This window comes from Miniopterus natalensis, chromosome 2 (assembly GCF_054644295.1).
Source record: "Miniopterus natalensis isolate mMinNat1 chromosome 2, mMinNat1.hap1, whole genome shotgun sequence".
NCBI classification, from domain to species: domain Eukaryota; kingdom Metazoa; phylum Chordata; class Mammalia; order Chiroptera; family Miniopteridae; genus Miniopterus; species Miniopterus natalensis.
The window spans coordinates 183,010,233-183,025,515 of record NC_142082.1 but is presented as its reverse complement, the minus strand read 5'-3'; the positions used below and the strand labels follow the sequence as shown (position 1 = coordinate 183,025,515).

General features: G+C 50.8%; 3 protein-coding genes across 4 annotated transcripts; 1 reads left to right on the top strand and 2 right to left on the bottom strand.

Annotated features, from left to right (window-relative positions):
* The first annotated feature begins 261 nt into the window (after positions 1-261).
* Positions 262-5,824, top strand: NDUFA6 (NADH:ubiquinone oxidoreductase subunit A6). Its single transcript, XM_016210257.2, has 3 exons — positions 262-430; positions 4,241-4,356; positions 5,016-5,824. The coding sequence occupies exons 1-3, from the start codon at positions 292-294 to the stop codon at positions 5,145-5,147; spliced, it is 387 nt and encodes a 128-aa protein (XP_016065743.1). The 5' UTR covers positions 262-291; the 3' UTR covers positions 5,148-5,824.
* SMDT1 (single-pass membrane protein with aspartate rich tail 1) lies at positions 4,212-10,155 on the bottom strand. The gene is made up of 3 exons (XM_016210256.2): positions 9,955-10,155; positions 7,821-7,961; positions 4,212-6,526 (listed from the first exon to the last, which is right to left on the bottom strand). The coding sequence occupies exons 1-2, from the start codon at positions 10,138-10,140 to the stop codon at positions 7,824-7,826; spliced, it is 324 nt and encodes a 107-aa protein (XP_016065742.1). The 5' UTR covers positions 10,141-10,155; the 3' UTR covers positions 4,212-6,526; positions 7,821-7,823.
* Positions 10,156-10,484: 329 nt separating this feature from the next.
* Positions 10,485-14,924, bottom strand: PHETA2 (PH domain containing endocytic trafficking adaptor 2). 2 transcript variants are annotated; one of them, XM_087814014.1, is made up of 3 exons: positions 14,838-14,924; positions 13,423-13,506; positions 10,485-12,883 (listed from the first exon to the last, which is right to left on the bottom strand). In XM_087814014.1, the coding sequence occupies exon 3, from the start codon at positions 12,867-12,869 to the stop codon at positions 12,093-12,095; it is 777 nt and encodes a 258-aa protein (XP_087670140.1). In that variant the 5' UTR covers positions 12,870-12,883; positions 13,423-13,506; positions 14,838-14,924; the 3' UTR covers positions 10,485-12,092. The 2 variants fall into 2 exon arrangements, with proteins under 2 accessions (XP_087670140.1, XP_016065784.1); XM_016210298.2 differs by lacking the exon at positions 14,838-14,924 and having other exon boundaries at positions 13,423-14,365.
* Positions 14,925-15,283: the final 359 nt, after the last annotated feature.

The window sequence follows — 15,283 nt, the reverse complement described above, 5'->3', positions numbered from 1 at the left end:
CGGTCAGCCCGGGGCCCGCGCGCCCCCTGGCGGCGCCGTCGGACGACCGTTAGGACGTTCAGCTGACAAGCTTGCGTATCTGATGATGAGCGTCAGCAGCCACCAGCCGATCTTCTTTCACCCGGAAATAGAGGCCTGCCGGCCAATCAGAGAGCCCCAGAGCCATCCTCCCGCCCCCGTGCAGTTTAGGGGCGCGGCTTCCCATTTCAGCCAATAAGAAACTATTTTCATCCTTTGGCCTCACTAGTGAGTTGAAAGGGGGTGGGGTTGGGAAGCGGTTTCTTTAGCAAGATGGCGGCGAGCGGCCTCCGCCGGGCTGCTGCTGCGGCCAGCACCTCGGTGAAGCCCATTTTCAGTCGGGACATGAACGAGGCGAAGCGAAGGGTGCGCGAGCTCTACCGCGCCTGGTATCGGGAGGTGCCGACCACTGGTGAGAAGCATCGGCGTACGCGGGGTCCCGGAGGCAGCCGCTCAAGGTCGCAGCCGTCCTGGCCTCCGATTTCTCCGGGCAGAGGCGACCCGCGTGTTTCAGGGGAGGAGGGTCACCCGAGCTGTGGTGGACCCGACCTGGCAGCGGCGCCGGGGTCAGACCAGCCGTGTCCTGCGTACGTGCCGCGCTTCTAGGCGCCCTCAGCGCTTTGGCACCCGTGGCCGCCAGGAATTCTTAACGAAACCCTGGGAGGGACAGTCAATGACATACTCATTTTATAAGGGGAGGAAACTGAGGCGCCGAGAGGGGAAGTGACCCGCCCAAAGCCCACAGCTAGCCAGTGGTGGATCTGGAATCCAAAGTCAACTGCAGGGCTACAAAAGAACGTACAGACGCCCCTAGGTCACCTGGATAACCCAAGTGGCTGTAGGGCTTGGGCGCGCATCTGGTTCCCACATCGCTCACTAAAGAAACTGAACCAGAAGTGACTTTCCCAAGGTCATCCATGAGCCCGCGATGCCTTTTCCCTCCTGCGAGGTGCTCTCGCCTTCCCCTTCAGTCTCCCAAGTCTCGGTCCCTGGGTTCTCTCTGCCCGCCCCCCTGGTAATCCTTGGGGGCTCCTCTCTGCCCCCTGCTGGCCGGCCCTCTACTTGAGAGCCCTGCAGTCACTTAGATGTCAGAGAACAGTCTGTTCATGGGACCGACTGAAATACAAACTGCGGGGCTCAGAGACTTTGTTTCCTTATCGTGGCAGCCCCCTCAGGGCTGTCAGTACACATGCCAGGGACTCGCTGTCCTATTTCATTGATTCGGTGCGTTCTAACGCAGACCATCACGGCTAGCCTGAGCGGGAAGGCGTTTTCAAGCTGGAGCGCCATGGCACCTCTCAGGGCTGCTACTTCCCTGCCTGTGTGTGAGTAGAATGTGGTGGTTACCGGACTGGCCTCCAGGCTTTGTCCCTTCCTCGCTGTGTGGCTTTGGGCAAGTTATTTTATCTTGCTGTGCCTCAGTTTCCTCATTTATCAAATGAGGGTAAGAATGGTACCTTCTTCAGAGAGTTACCATATTAAATAGGTTAACATATCTGGAATGCTTAGGAGAGCGCCTGGTACTTAGGGCTGCTACTGTTGTTTTTATTGTTATCACCACCATTGTTATTTATGGGGCTTGCCCTAGCAGCAGCCTCCTTGCAGAAGTTCTTGAATGTATGCGAACTGTGACTGCTCCACAGTGTCCCTGTCTTCAAGCGGACTTTGAGAAATTATGAATGACGGGAATTTAAACCCACAAGATACTGGGGAGGGAGAAACTTGAGTGAACTACTGATTCAGGGACTGCAAATTCAAATGCCTTCAGGGGACAGGTGGATAATAGGTGTGGAGAGTGTGTATTTAAATTCAGATGTTTCAAAAAAAGTTTGCCTAGCAGAATACTTCTGTGAGTGCCCAGAATCTTTTCCTGTTACAGGAGGTAGGGAACAGCTGGAGTTGATTTATACCAGGGTTTCTCAAGAGCAACATTTGTGCTGGATAACTCTTTGTCTTAGGGGGCTGTCCTGTGCATTGGAGGATGTTAGCAACATCCCTGGCCTCTACCCACTAGATGCCAGTAACATTCTCCCCCTAATTGTGACAACTCAGAATGCCACTAGATGTTGCCAAATATTGGGGGGGGTGGCGGGTGTGGGGGGGAGGCAAAGTCACCACTGGTTTGAGAACCACTGATTTAGACCAAAGAACAATTCAGCAGGCTATAGATTAGACTGTTCCAGTTTGCCTTCCTACAGCCTTTCTCACTGGTGGAGGGTTGTGTTCAGGGGTTAGAATGGGAGGAAGGAGCCTACAGCAAAGCCATGGAATTTGTTTCTCTTGAGACGGGTTCTTAACCTGGGAGGATGAACATTCAGGGATCTGTGAACTGACATTGTAAGCAAAACTTTGCATCCGTACATGTGACATTTTCCTGAGGAGAAGATGCATACACCCATTGCCCTGGTGTGTGGTTCAGGAGGTCAGGAGGAACGGGAGTAATGGGCACCAGCTCCCCTGGTGTGCCTAGGGGCACCTTGTTTTTTCCTCCCAAGGTGGGCAGGAATCTAATATAAAAATGTAGGAAAGGGTTATACTGATAGCAGGGGGAAGATTCCTCATATTTCTTTCCTTCAAAGAGTACCAATTGTAAATTTTCAAACAAAACAGTGAACACCCTGGATTCCAGGCCCAAGTTTGCCAGGGACCAGTAGTGCTCTAGCCCCCCCGCCCACCTCAAGTGGTAAGATTCTAAATTCTAGGATCCATATTAGTTTACATTTGTTTTTATGTCTCGTCCCTTTGTTTGCTGTTTTCTGAAATTCCTAATATGATACTGTACTATTTTAACAACCAACTCTTGGAAGGGAAACCTAGATTTATAATGTTTACTGTTTTCCATGGTGTAAATACTCCCACCACGGTTGATTTTTAAGGTACCAAAGTGAAGTCAGCGAGGCAGCAGATTTGGGGAGATGTGTAGAATTGGCTGCCCACGAGAACCTGCTCCAGCACAGCACTGGATACGGAGCTCTCTGCAGTGTGAGCTAGCCTCGGTCCCGTCCGCCCTGTTAACACTTACGATGTGATGAAGTTGGGCTGCAGTTCGGTTTCTGGGACTTAGTCAGCTGTGGTTGGACCAGAAACATTGTTGCCTTTGCAGCATGGCATAGTATTTCCTCAGCAGAAGCTTTAAATTCGAGCTTTCTTAGTCAGTCGCTAACGAGCTCTCAGTACTGGTTTTCAGAGCTGGCGGTGATGGTGCCTCACCAAGTGGGCACACTGCTCTCCTTCCTCCCCCACAATGCTCGGCCTAGCCTGAGGGCCTCGTTTCTGCTGTCCCCTCACCCTCTTCTGTCCTTGTTCCACCTACCATGCAAGGCCCTGTTCATGCCCTTCTTGTCATCAGCAAATTCACTGAAGGCTGACTGCCCCGGGATGGGAATAAAAATGATTAAAGCCTAATTTTCAAAGGACATCCACATGCGTCATCTGAAGTCCAGGTAGTGGAGTCTGTGCCACTATCTTAGGCACTTATTTAATCAGGGATTGCTGAATATTGTGATTTCATGTTTGTACTCATGGATAATAGTCTCTCTAATTAGAATTTAAGACTGAGAGAACAGGACCTACATCATAAACCTCTCTCCTTCCGCCAGTAACTTAACATGGTAGTTGCTGGCTGGATTGAAGCCTTCCCCACCTGCACAGACCCTCAGCAGTCTCCCTCAACTCTAATTTTGTGTGGTGCACACACCTACAACACATCATTTCCCTTTAATTTCAACCCATGATCTTTGGGCAGATGTTCCATATAATAATAATGCTAACATGTATTGAGGGCCTGTTCCATGCCAGGCACTGTTCTAAGCATCCCACATTGTCAGAATCCTCCCAACAGCTCTGGAGTTATATGTGCTATCACTGTCCTCACTTCACTCATATGTAAATGCACTCCGGAACAGAGAAGTAACGTACACAGGATCGTATAGCTGATAACTGACAGCAGGAATTCGAACCCAGGTCGTTCACATGCTTGAACCGTGCTATACTGTCCTTCAAATGCAGTGGTCTCTCCGCAAACAAAACGTAAGCTCTTTGAGGGCCTGAGTCATGTCTCACACTTCCTCACATCCTCAAGCACCGAGCTTGGGGTCCGGCTAATATCTGGTGAATGAAGTGAGTGGGGAACCTCTATGTGTTTAACGAATATCCATGGACTCAAATTTTAAAAAGAAGTTTTAACCATATAATTTCTACCCTGATCATGTTTTCTCTTTAGTGAACTTATTCCAGCTAGACATCTCTGTGAAACAGGGACGGGATAAAGTCCGAGAAATGTTTATGAAGAATGCCCACGTCACAGACCCCAGAGTGGTTGATCTTCTGGTCATTAAGGTAACTGACCTTCCCTAACCGATTTAAAAGAACAGCCAACTTGTCCAGAGCTTTTCACTCTTCCCAAATGAGCATTTTGTTTCCAAGTTTTAAAAGCAACTGCTGGGTCAGCAACTGTTACCTAGAGTTTCAAAGGAAGAGTTGCACTTGGAGGTTGTAGTGGTTAAATAGGTTGTAAGACCGTGCAGGGAAAATCTCTCGGGGCTTGCGCTTTATAAATGACACAGGCATGAACCTGTGAACTCTTCAACCTCTTCTCCAGAAGTTACTGCTTCACCTGGTTGCCAGCTTACGTGTAAACGGGGCCAAATCCTGGCCCTGATTCTCTGACCAGTCACATGAGCATCAATGGGAGGGAGCTTCAGCATGTTAAGCAGAAATGTAAGTTAAACCAGTCAGGTTAGGCATCATGGGGCAGGGGCCTACTGACCTGGAAGTCCCTCCTTAGACCAGTTAGCCACAGTTAAAATATTTGAAAGCCTTCAGACATCATTTGGTCCAGTGCCTGTTTCCAGATGCAGAAACTGGTCTAGACAGAGTATATTACTTACCCAAGGTCACTCACGTCAGTGCCAGAGCAATAAATGGAATCCTGGCCTTGTGTTGTATTCCTTTCACTGGGTCACTTTTACTGAAGACCTCTCCCCTCACTTGTGCAGGGAAAGATGGAACTGGAGGAAACGATTAAAGTGTGGAAGCAGCGGACACACGTTATGCGGTTCTTCCATGAAACAGAAGCGCCAAGGCCAAAGGATTTCCTGTCCAAGTTCTATGTTGGCCACGACCCATGAAGTCATTCAGTGGAAGGGTGCATGTTGATATTTAAATACTTGAGAGTACAAATAAACTCAGTATATGATGGTCACTTCATGATAGGATTCCATTGGTGAACCAAAGGGAAGCTCCATTTCTGCAGTCTCACTTTTTTGCCTGAACAAGTGGGGCAGGGGTATACACACCACCTGTTCGCTCCCTTTTCCTAAAGTGTGGGGTTTCCTGTAAATTAGATTGGATTCTCTTCTCAGAGCCTCACATTTTGGTAAACACGAAGTATGAGGCCATCTGTTCAGAAACTGTTATACTGGGTATGAGGCTGCATGACGTTAATTTAGCTGTGTTTCTACAGCCTCCAGGACTGGATAGTGTCATGGCACAGAGTATCCAAAATTAGCCAGCTCTTGCTGTTGGAGAGGAATGAGGATGGCACTGAGAGACACATAAGTAGAGCCGACAAGCTGGGCTATGTTTCCCTGGGTTTTAAAGAAAATGGCTGCTCAGAGGCCTAGACCCTCTATTTGTAACAAACACAGGTCCTTAAAATGAAATTAACTTCCTGCTCAATTAGGCTCCCTGCTAGGGACACAGATGTTCAATGCACATATGGAGAACAGAAATATTCCAATTGTTTGGTTTAACAGGTGTAGCTTTGAAGTGACAGAATAAATGTTGATCCGGGTTAAAGAACTGATTTCTGCTTTCAATGGCAGTCTTTTTGTTTCTTCCCTGGATGGTCTAAATGCTGGAGAAAGGGATTCAGTATATAGTCACCCTTAGAATTCCCAAGTTTTTCAGCATCAACAACCCCTTTGTTTTTTCATCTAAGAAACCCACATTTTGAAAGAATCATTTTAATATTTTTCAAGTTAGTTTTAAACAACCAAAGCTCCTATGATTGATTGGCATAGGAGCCAGTGTAACTCAACACAAAAAAAGCTTGAGGGTCTAGTTAGCTTGTGCAGCTCTACTGAGGGAAAACAAAGTTTCTGTTGGGCTTCTGTAAATAATGAAAATAGGTCCCAGGCCCTCATAATAATTGATCCATAGCAGCCTGGAGATCCTTGGTTGTAAATCAAAGACCTAGTAGAGAACAAATAGCAGAGACAAGAAACTGCAACAGCTAGAGCCTACTCAGACTGAGAAACTCCAGCCATCACTCAGTCATACACAGCTGATGTCTTTCATGTTTATTCATCATCTGATCATGCTCAGTGGACAGCACATCTCAGGGAGCCTCCCAGAGCCTGGGATAGTGGGCGGTGGTCATGGACCATGCAGGAGGCTTCACTGGAGTTGGGAGGCTCAGGGCTTTCCCTAGGCCCTTCTGACAGGCAAGGAGGAGAGGCTGTAAGCATCACCATTTCTTGATTCAGTTAGGGCTTTCTCTTTTGACCTGTAAGAAAGGGAAGCAGCAGTGAATTGGGCAGCAGAGCAGCCCTTTACCCACATACTGAAAAAGAAATCCACAGAGTGGTTCCACCAAACAGGATAGAGGCAGTTTTGAGTAAATCTGATTATTCATTTATACACTTATTAAACATTCACCACAGACCAGGCACTGGGGCCCCAAAGGTATAAAAATCATGTTCCCTGCCAGCAAGAAGCTCATAGTCTAGCAGAGTTTGGAGTGTGTGGTGTATGTGTTTAAGCACATAGTATTGAGTGTCAACAGAGAGGTACTGGCCAGTCAGAGGAAGGAGCAGTCACTTAAAAATGGAAGAATGTGCGAAGACCTTATCAAAGACAATGAAGAATTGGTGGAAATAGAGCAGTGGGACACAGCCTTCCAACTGGGAGGAACAATGAACCAATGCTCGGGAGTAAGAGCAGGGGTAATTCAAGAAATGGCGAAAACCAGGGATAGGTATGTGGTTGGGATATGGAAGATGAGGCTAGAGTAACAAGTGTGACCAGAGCATGGCAAGCCTTGAATGCCAGACTAAAGAATCACGAGTGTCCTTATCTATGACAGTAATGCAGCCACAAAGCACATATCAGAGCACCAGAAGTCAACACAAGGAAGCTGAACGGGACAGGTACTGGGGGAAAGGTTTGTGAGCTGTGGTGCCCATGTACAGGCTGTACTGGTACAGAGCTTGGTAACCACAGCTGTCCATGGTGAGACTCTAAATTTCAATGTGAAGCACTGAAATGAAGCTGTTTGTGATGGGTGTGTAAGGCATATTAAATTATCAAGGAAATTTTGGGGTGGAGGATGAGAGTACATAAAGGGCAAATGAGCCTTGGCCAGTGGCTAAGTTGGTTGGAGTGTCGTCCTGTTCACCAAAAGATTGCAGGTTTGATTCCAGTCAGGGCACATACCTAGGCTGTGGTTCAATCCCCAGTAGGGGTGCATACAGGAGGCAACCAATCAATGTTTCTCCCTTCTCTCTCTAAAAATCAAAAACATATCCTTGAGTGAGGATAATAAGTAAATGAATGGCAAATGACAAGGCTGGCTGGGGTCCAACCTAATTGGAAGAGACCACAGTGAATTTGTAAGTCAGTAAGAGTTTCCCTCATCCAACACAGAGAAAAAAAACATTAGCCACCAAGTGAGTCATCCATTAAAGGTCTGCACTTCTGCTTCGAGTGTCCAGATGCTGCTTGTCACCAGGCCAAACTACATCAGTTCCAACTCCACCCCTTCCTACTCCTGGTCCATGCAGGCCAATAGCAAGTCTTACCTGTTAGTCATCATCATCATCATCCTCTGGGACAAAAATGTCATGCTCCTCAAGTAGAGCAGCAAAATTCTTGCTAATGAGCGTCCCGACATAGAGAAAGGGGATCACAATGGAGAACACACGGAGAAGGCCAAAGGACATCTGCAGAGAGAGTGGTGGCTGTGAACTCCAGGGCCCACTGTGGCATGACTCTAGAAGGCCTGGCCCTCTCAGGGTCATTCCCTCTTATGGACCCCAGACCTATCCTAAGCAACTTGACTTTAAAAGTCCTTGGGAAAATACAGAGCAAAAAATAATTGGAAGGAGATATACAGTGATTTTATGGCCATCAAAGTGGATACTGGAAAGAAAAGATAAAGGTACTAGGCACATCTAAAAATTGGAGTACATGCCCTGGCTGGTGTGACTTGGTTGGTTGAAGCATCATCCGTATACCGAAAGGTTACGAGTTTGATTCCAGGTCAAGGCATATACTTAGGTTTTAGGTTTGATCCCCAGGGGGGCACGTATGGAAGGCAACCAATCAAAGTTCTCTCACATTGGTTTTCTTTCTCTCTCTCCCCCTCTATCTAAAATCAATAAGCATACCCTTGGGTGAGGATTAAAAAATAAAATAAAAATTGGGGCACAACCTGGCAATTAACTGCAGATACCCATAAACAGGTGAGAAATTACTAAGAAAATAAAGTTCAGCTCTACTGCCCGGCCGGGCGTGGCTCAGCGGTTGAGCATTGGCCCAGGATCCAGGAGATCTCAGTTGGATTCCCAGCCTGGTCAGAGCACATGCCCGGGTTGCAGGCTCGATCCCCAGTCAGGGCTGTGCAGGAGGCAGCCAATCAATGACTCTCTCATCATTGATGTTTTTCTCTCTCTCTCCCTTCCTCTCTCTCAAATCAATAAAGATATATTAAAAAAAAAAAAAGGTCAGCTCTACTTGAAGACAGTAAATACATGAAAATGGATTACACAAAGATGTATAGTGAAGTGAAAGAATATTCTATAGAGTTCTTGAAGTAATAGGTTTCCTGGTGCCTGAGAAATCTGATTTCACCACATTAAAATTTTGAAACAGGTGTGTTTTGAAAAGTGAGCATGTCTTTACACTGAAAGACTAGCTTTTTATTTTTATTTTATTTTATTTTTTCTGAAAGACTAGCTTTTTAAATGGACAGAGGTATTTCATAAAATCTCAACATTTCCTCCTGTATTTTCCCATGGAGTTTCAAAAGAAGATTTTTCAGCTATGCCTTTTTTATCAGGTATCTCTTCCCCAGCATGGACCCTGCACCTTTCTGCGTCTTGCTATGAAACAGCCCTGAACTCACCTGTCTGTGTGAACTAGCATAAGCCAGCTTTGCTTTTAAGGATTTTTGTTTTGTAACTTCCCCACAGTCCTGGAGTCAAAAAGCAAACTTGTTTGGTAGAAGGGACTGTTCACATTTTACTTAGGAAACGCCCATGGTACTAAGGGTATGTGAAACGCCCATGGTACTAAGGGTATGGGAAAGCATTCAGTGGTGGAAAACCTGGTGGGAGCTGTACTAGCAGGAAACCTGGATTCCAGGACCAAACTCGGCTGCTTGCTTTGGACACCATTCTCTCCCCCGCACCCCGCCGCCCTTCTTCATTTGGAAAAACACTGTAATAATCCCCCCGCACATCTCTCAGGACTGCAAATCACAAAACTTAAGTACTAGGTCAAAATTCATAAAAAAGATAAGGCCCGTCCCACGTACAGTTCATTTACAAAGTCCTTTCATAATTCGTTATTTGATCCCATCAACTCTCTGCGGTAAACAGGGCAGATAGGTTACATGACTTGTCTGTATTGGACTCATAAAGCCGAGTCTTATGGCTCCGGAGATAGATCTAGTCACCGCGCTCCTCACGATAAGCTAGCGGAAAATGCCGTGTTTCTCAGTTCTTGATCTTCGGTCTCTATACACCCAGCTCAACACCCGGACCTACCCCAACCACCTCCCACCTGTCAAAATTAGCGCAAAACTTGATCCATCTTCCGGTCTAAGGCGGTCGTATGATTGGCCATTGCTCCTATCAATCAAAGTCGACCCGCACACACTCCCCACCACGATTGGCCTCGGCACCTTTGCCCCGCCTCCAGGCAGACACTCACTTTCACCGGCTTGGGCAAAATGGCGCCGCTGCGAGTAACGATGACTGACCTCGACGGTACCAGGCTCCGACCTGAGCCGCCCCGTTCGGCGCAGATAGCTCCATCTTTCTTCAAGCTCAGTCCGCTCCGGAGAGCCCCGGATCGGACGGGTGCCAATACCAGCCAGCGAGCCGCCCTGGACGCCATCCCCGGCACCCGGACCGCAGCGCCCGGCCCAGCAACGCCCTCTGAAAGAACGCTGCCCCAAGCCTCGCGAGGCTTTCAGAAGACGAGAGGCCTCGCGCAGTGCGCTAGTTCTTGTTGCCGCGGGGGGGAGGCATAAGTCGCGGGCCCGCCCGACGTCGTGACGTCACGGGGACGGCGCCGAGGCCCCAGTTTCCCGTCATTCCAGGCCGCGTAGGCGGGCGGTGAAGTAGGGTCGGACGGGGGAAGCCTTCAGATTTTTTCACTTTTCCCACCCAGGACAACCAGAGCTTGGCCGAGCAGCCCTCAGGTGATTGTTGAAATAAACTTGAGTAACCGGAATGAGTAATACAAAACTCAGTGTTTTAATTGTACAAAAAATACTGTAACAGTAAGATAAAAGCCTGGAGTGTCTGTATAAAATAGAAAACAAGGCGCAGTGGGCTGTGGATCTTCGGTATAGGGCTGGGAAGGCGGCCCCTCTTCTTTGGAAACAAGCAGGGCAGGAACCGGTCGTGGACCCTGGGCCCGCATTTCAGCCCCCTGGCCTCGCTGGGCCTTGATCAGGCTGCCCGAGGCCCCAGTAAGGGGGAGAGAGGCTAAGGGGAGATTGTGTGGCTCTGCACCTTCCATCTAGCCACTGCCACCATGCCCATAGGACCTCAGGCTAGTCTGGCCTCTGGCTCCAGAGAGCCAGCCACTTTGCCGCCCAGAACAATCGAAAAAGAAAACGCCTGGAGTAGCAATGAGAGGGTCTTGGCAGGTACATACAAACAGGACGGTGAAGTTCCCAGGTGGCTTCAGGAGCAGGAACACCTCTTTGGGAGCCCAGGCAGGAGAGGATTTATCACAAGGTACCAGCAGTTCTGTGCCCAAGCTCCTAGAACGCCCAGGAGTGAGAACCAACACTAATGGGCTTTCCCTGGGGAGCCACACGACTTGCCCACTTCTTCTTTAGCTTCCCACTTGGCAGCTCCAGGAGCTGGCAGCTGCGTACCAAAAGCAGTAAGGATTTCTGCTGACATAAAAGCTACCGGTCCTCCTGGGTTAATGTCCAGCACCATCTGTTGCCAGGATGGACAGGGAGACCGGGAGAGAGGGGGTGCCAACACTTGCTGAGCAGAATAAATCCCTCTGTATTGGTTGAAGGCCCTCTCCCAGCAAAGAGCCCTTCCCAGACTGTGGATGACGGTCACATACCCAATCTTCCCATCATTCAGGAAGAGCTGTGCCCCCAAAACCCCCATGATGTAATAAATCCACTTTCTCTGATACTGTCAGTCTGAAACCAACACTGCAGCCAACTTCTGGTTTTTAAATGTACCCAAGACTCCCCATGTTGGAAATTGTGGGTGAGTCTGGCATGTAGGTAAAAGGCAAGGTGGCCTGTAGGCATATAATATTCTCTACTTTCTCCATTTCATGAATACCCCTAAGAGAGGGGCAGTGCAGCATAGTGTCGGGAGACTCAGGCTCACTCTGTGACTGCTGAACAAGCCACCTTTGCTCTCTGGGCCTCAGGAAATAAAGGGGTTACAAGTAATGATTCCTCAGTCCTCTCTAAGCATGGGGGTGGATCTGGAACCTGGAGAACTCCCCTCAAAAAAACAACATTGGCCCTAGCCAGTTTGGCTCAGTGGTTAGAGTGCTGGTCCATGGACTGAAGGGTCCTGGGTTTGATTCCAGCCAAAGGCGTGTACTTCGGTTGCAGGCTTGATCTGTGCGGGAGGCAACCAATTGATGGGTCTCTCTCACATCGATGTTTCTCTCTCACTTCCATTTTCTCCGAAAAGCAATGGAAAAAATATCCTCGGGTGAGGATTAAAAAAATGCTAATAAAAATAAAAAGAAATTTTAAAAAGCAACTTTGGAAATGAGTAAACATCAAACTAAAAAAAGAATTGGCCCTGGTGTCCTGACCAGCAGGACAAGGGCAGAACCCAAAGCGCCCAGGTTCAGGGCCTATCCTGTTCCTCACATTTTGGCTGGCTCCCCTGGGCCCTCTGCAGCCACCCCCGCCTCAGCTCCAGGATCTCCTGGCCAAACCAATCGTGCAGGGTAGAGAAGCAAGAGGTCTCAGGGGACACGGGGCTCTGGCCCCTGCCTAGGAGGAGACTGGCAGGGCCCTGCAACTCACATTCCACCAAGCTCCGCCCTGCTGGCCTGCTGCCCACTACTTCCACTAAGCCCATAGAGCTGCAATCACTGGAGGAGTGGCCATTCTCTAGGCCCCGAGACAACTGGTCTGGAGCCTGGGTCTTACAGCGGCTTTTACTGTCCTTCCAGGATGAATGGCGATGCAAGGCCAGGCTCTGGCGGGCATCACGCAACTGATTCTCCAGCTCACGCACCACCAGGCGCATGTAGCCAAAGCTTGCCCGGGACAGCGCCTTCACCCAGGCCTCCTGGGATGCCGGTCCATCAGCTGCAAGCAGGTATGGTCGCACACCGGGAGCGTTGAAGCAGATGGTGAAGGCAAACTCCTCAGGCACGGGGGCCTCGGCCAATTCCACTGTGCAGCCCTCCAGCACCACCAGCCCCAGAGGGGCCCGGCCTTCTCGACTCTCAAAGGAGAACAGTAGGTTGCCCTTGAGGACAAACCAGCACCTTCGGCCAGTGCCACTGGGGGTGGGTGGAGTCCCTGGGCCCCCCCAAGTGCGCAGGAAGCCCATGTGGTCTGCTGGGGAGTTGCTCAGTGCATAGTGGGTCACACTTCTCTCATTCAACTTCATGGCTCCCTTAAGAACTGTGAGGCAAGAGAGGTGGCCGAGAGTCAGAGAGGGAGACAGCCCCTGTGTCCCTGTGGGGAAAAGACTGCTGGCTCTGGAGGAGACTTGGGCCCCAGCCCTTGCTGTGTGCCCTGAGGCTCATAGTGGCTTCATCTGTGAAATGAGCTAGTATCCCCTGCCTTTATCTCAAAGAGTTATTGTGAGGGTCATGAAAAACACTGCACATCAGAGGACTCAGAGAAAAGATAATGTGATTGTATCAGGAGGTATGGCAGGGTTTTGACACAGCTTTTTAAAATTCAAAGGAACAGACCCAGCTGAGCTGAAATGGATACCAAGTCCATAGAAGCCATTGTGCTTCTACCATCCACTAATCTAGGGGCCCCTTAGTGTCAACCCTGAGGTCAAACCTCCAGGGCATGACCCTCCTGACTCATGGAAAACTGAGGCTGGGAGCAGTGATGGTGAACTGCACAGTGACACGGCCAGTAGAAGAGCTTGGGCTCCTCATTCCCTCACACCTTCTGGGGGCAAGTCTTAGCAATGACCCACTTACCAGCAGAGCTTCATAGGTGGAGGCAGGGGCCTCTCTTGTCTGGCCACAAGGCACAACCACTTGACCACGTGATTTCCAGTGTACCTGCAAAATAATTCTCAAACCCAGTCAACCTATCCTAAAGATGAAAACTCTAAACTTTGGGGCCCAGTGAAACCACCATCTCCTCCAAGAAGCCTTCCCAGGCCCCTGATAATCCCCTACCAACCCACCTACCCAGGCCAGGCTCCTGGGAGCAGTTCAAGAGACTGTGGTCCTATTGCCTTGACCTTCACTATTCAGACCTCAGCTCCTTGCCCTCTGAGGCTAGGTCAGAGTTAAGTGCCCTCATAGCTTTTCCCTTCTAGCACTTGTCACATAGTTTATCTGTGGGCTTTAATTTAAATGACCTAATCTGAGAGGCCTGCCTTGATCACATTTTCTAAGCTGCTGCTGACCATCAACGTGGTGTGATCCAAGATGACCCAACCACAGCCCCTCATTTTCATTTCCTCCATCCCTCAAAGATCTCCCTTGTGTTTACAGTGCTGTCCCCAGCCCCAGAATGTCTAGACAGTGACTTGGCGTGGCTCCAGGGGTAATCCCAATGCCCTGAAGAAGTATTTGTTGGAAGTAACAGAATAAAACAGTGGGGAAAACAAAGGCCCTCTCTCCAGAAGCCTACATTCCAGCAGGGAAGAGACACTGTAAACAAACAGACAAAAATAAACAATAGTGTATGAATTAAAAATAATCTAATACTGAATAACCTAAGGACCGGTCATGATAAGGGCTGTGAAAGAAAGAAACAGGGTCTTGGGATGGGGTTGGTTCTAGGAGGGGGTGGGCGGAGGAGCCGGAGATCACAGAGGTGTGCTGGAGGAGTGGCCGCGCCTCGGCCTTGGGCCAGCACCGGGCGCAGGGAGGGGTCAGGCACCCACGGGTCTTCCCCCCTCCCCCGCCGCGCGCCTGCAGACGGGTGCGCCCCCTAAAACCCAGGGTTGCAAGGCCTGGACTGCGCGCTCGGCGGGAGGCCGCCGCACAGCATTTTCCGGGTTCTTTCGTCGGAGGAGCGGGGGGGCTGGGGCAGCGCACCGACCGGCCGGTGGTGGGGCCCTGGCACCGGGGCGGCCTCCCTGGGAACTCCTTATCCCGGGCACCGCTGCCCGCTCGGTTTCCCCGTCCCCGCAAAGGGGCTGTCCCGCCACGTCCCCGCGGGCCACGCCTTCCCGGGGGCCACCTCCTCCCGGAGCCAGCGCCGCCGAGCGCGCCCCCTAACCCTGGAGGGTGGCGGGCCGGCTGGGTGCGGCCGCGCCCGGGCGATCCCGTCTCCAGACCCCGCGTTCCCGCGGGGCGGCGAGCTTGGCTGCGGGAGCCCGGAGACCCCGCCTGGGCGGCGCGAGCCGCCGCTCCCACCCTTCCCGTCCAGGACTCACCAGATGCCCCTCGATCCTCACGGGAAGGGCACTGAGCCCCGGAGCTGCAGCGACCGCGGCCTCACACCCAGGGCCCCACCGCGGGCAGGGCGCCCGCCCCAGACTTCCCCACCCCTCACCTCCCCCCCGTCGCCCCGGCCCCGAGGGCCCGCAGTCCTTCTCTAACCCGCTCCATCCCCCTCTCCCCGCCCCGCCCACTTCTCTGCCCAGCGCAGCCCGGGTGGCCTCGCCGCGGCCGCCTCCTCTGGGCGGGCTCCTACTCAGTCTGCAAGGCCCCGGCCGCGCTTCCAGGCCACGCCACTGGGACCCTGAAGTGGCCAGATCTCTGCTTCCGGGGCTACCCATTGCTGCTTGTGCCACTCCCAGTGGCCTGCAACCCCCCCGCCACCCCGAGGCTCTGCCTGGGCCGGGCCCAGCCCTGGGTAGGCCTGTGCTGTGTGTTAGCT

Excerpts from the sequence above, each read along its gene's own strand:
- NDUFA6 (XM_016210257.2), top strand. The coding sequence starts at position 292 with ATGGCGGCGAGCGGCCTCCGCCGGGCTGCTGCTGCGGCCAGCACCTCG. Across the intron at positions 431-4,240 it reads TCGGGAGGTGCCGACCACTG|TGAACTTATTCCAGCTAGAC; the intron begins GTGAGAAGCATC and ends TTTTCTCTTTAG. Across the intron at positions 4,357-5,015 it reads TTGATCTTCTGGTCATTAAG|GGAAAGATGGAACTGGAGGA; the intron begins GTAACTGACCTT and ends TCACTTGTGCAG.
- SMDT1 (XM_016210256.2), bottom strand. The coding sequence starts at position 10,140 with ATGGCGTCCAGGGCGGCTCGCTGGCTGGTATTGGCACCCGTCCGATCC. Across the intron at positions 7,962-9,954 it reads TTTTGCCCAAGCCGGTGAAA|ATGTCCTTTGGCCTTCTCCG; the intron begins GTGAGTGTCTGC and ends CTCTCTCTGCAG.
- PHETA2 (XM_087814014.1), bottom strand. The coding sequence starts at position 12,869 with ATGAAGTTGAATGAGAGAAGTGTGACCCACTATGCACTGAGCAACTCC.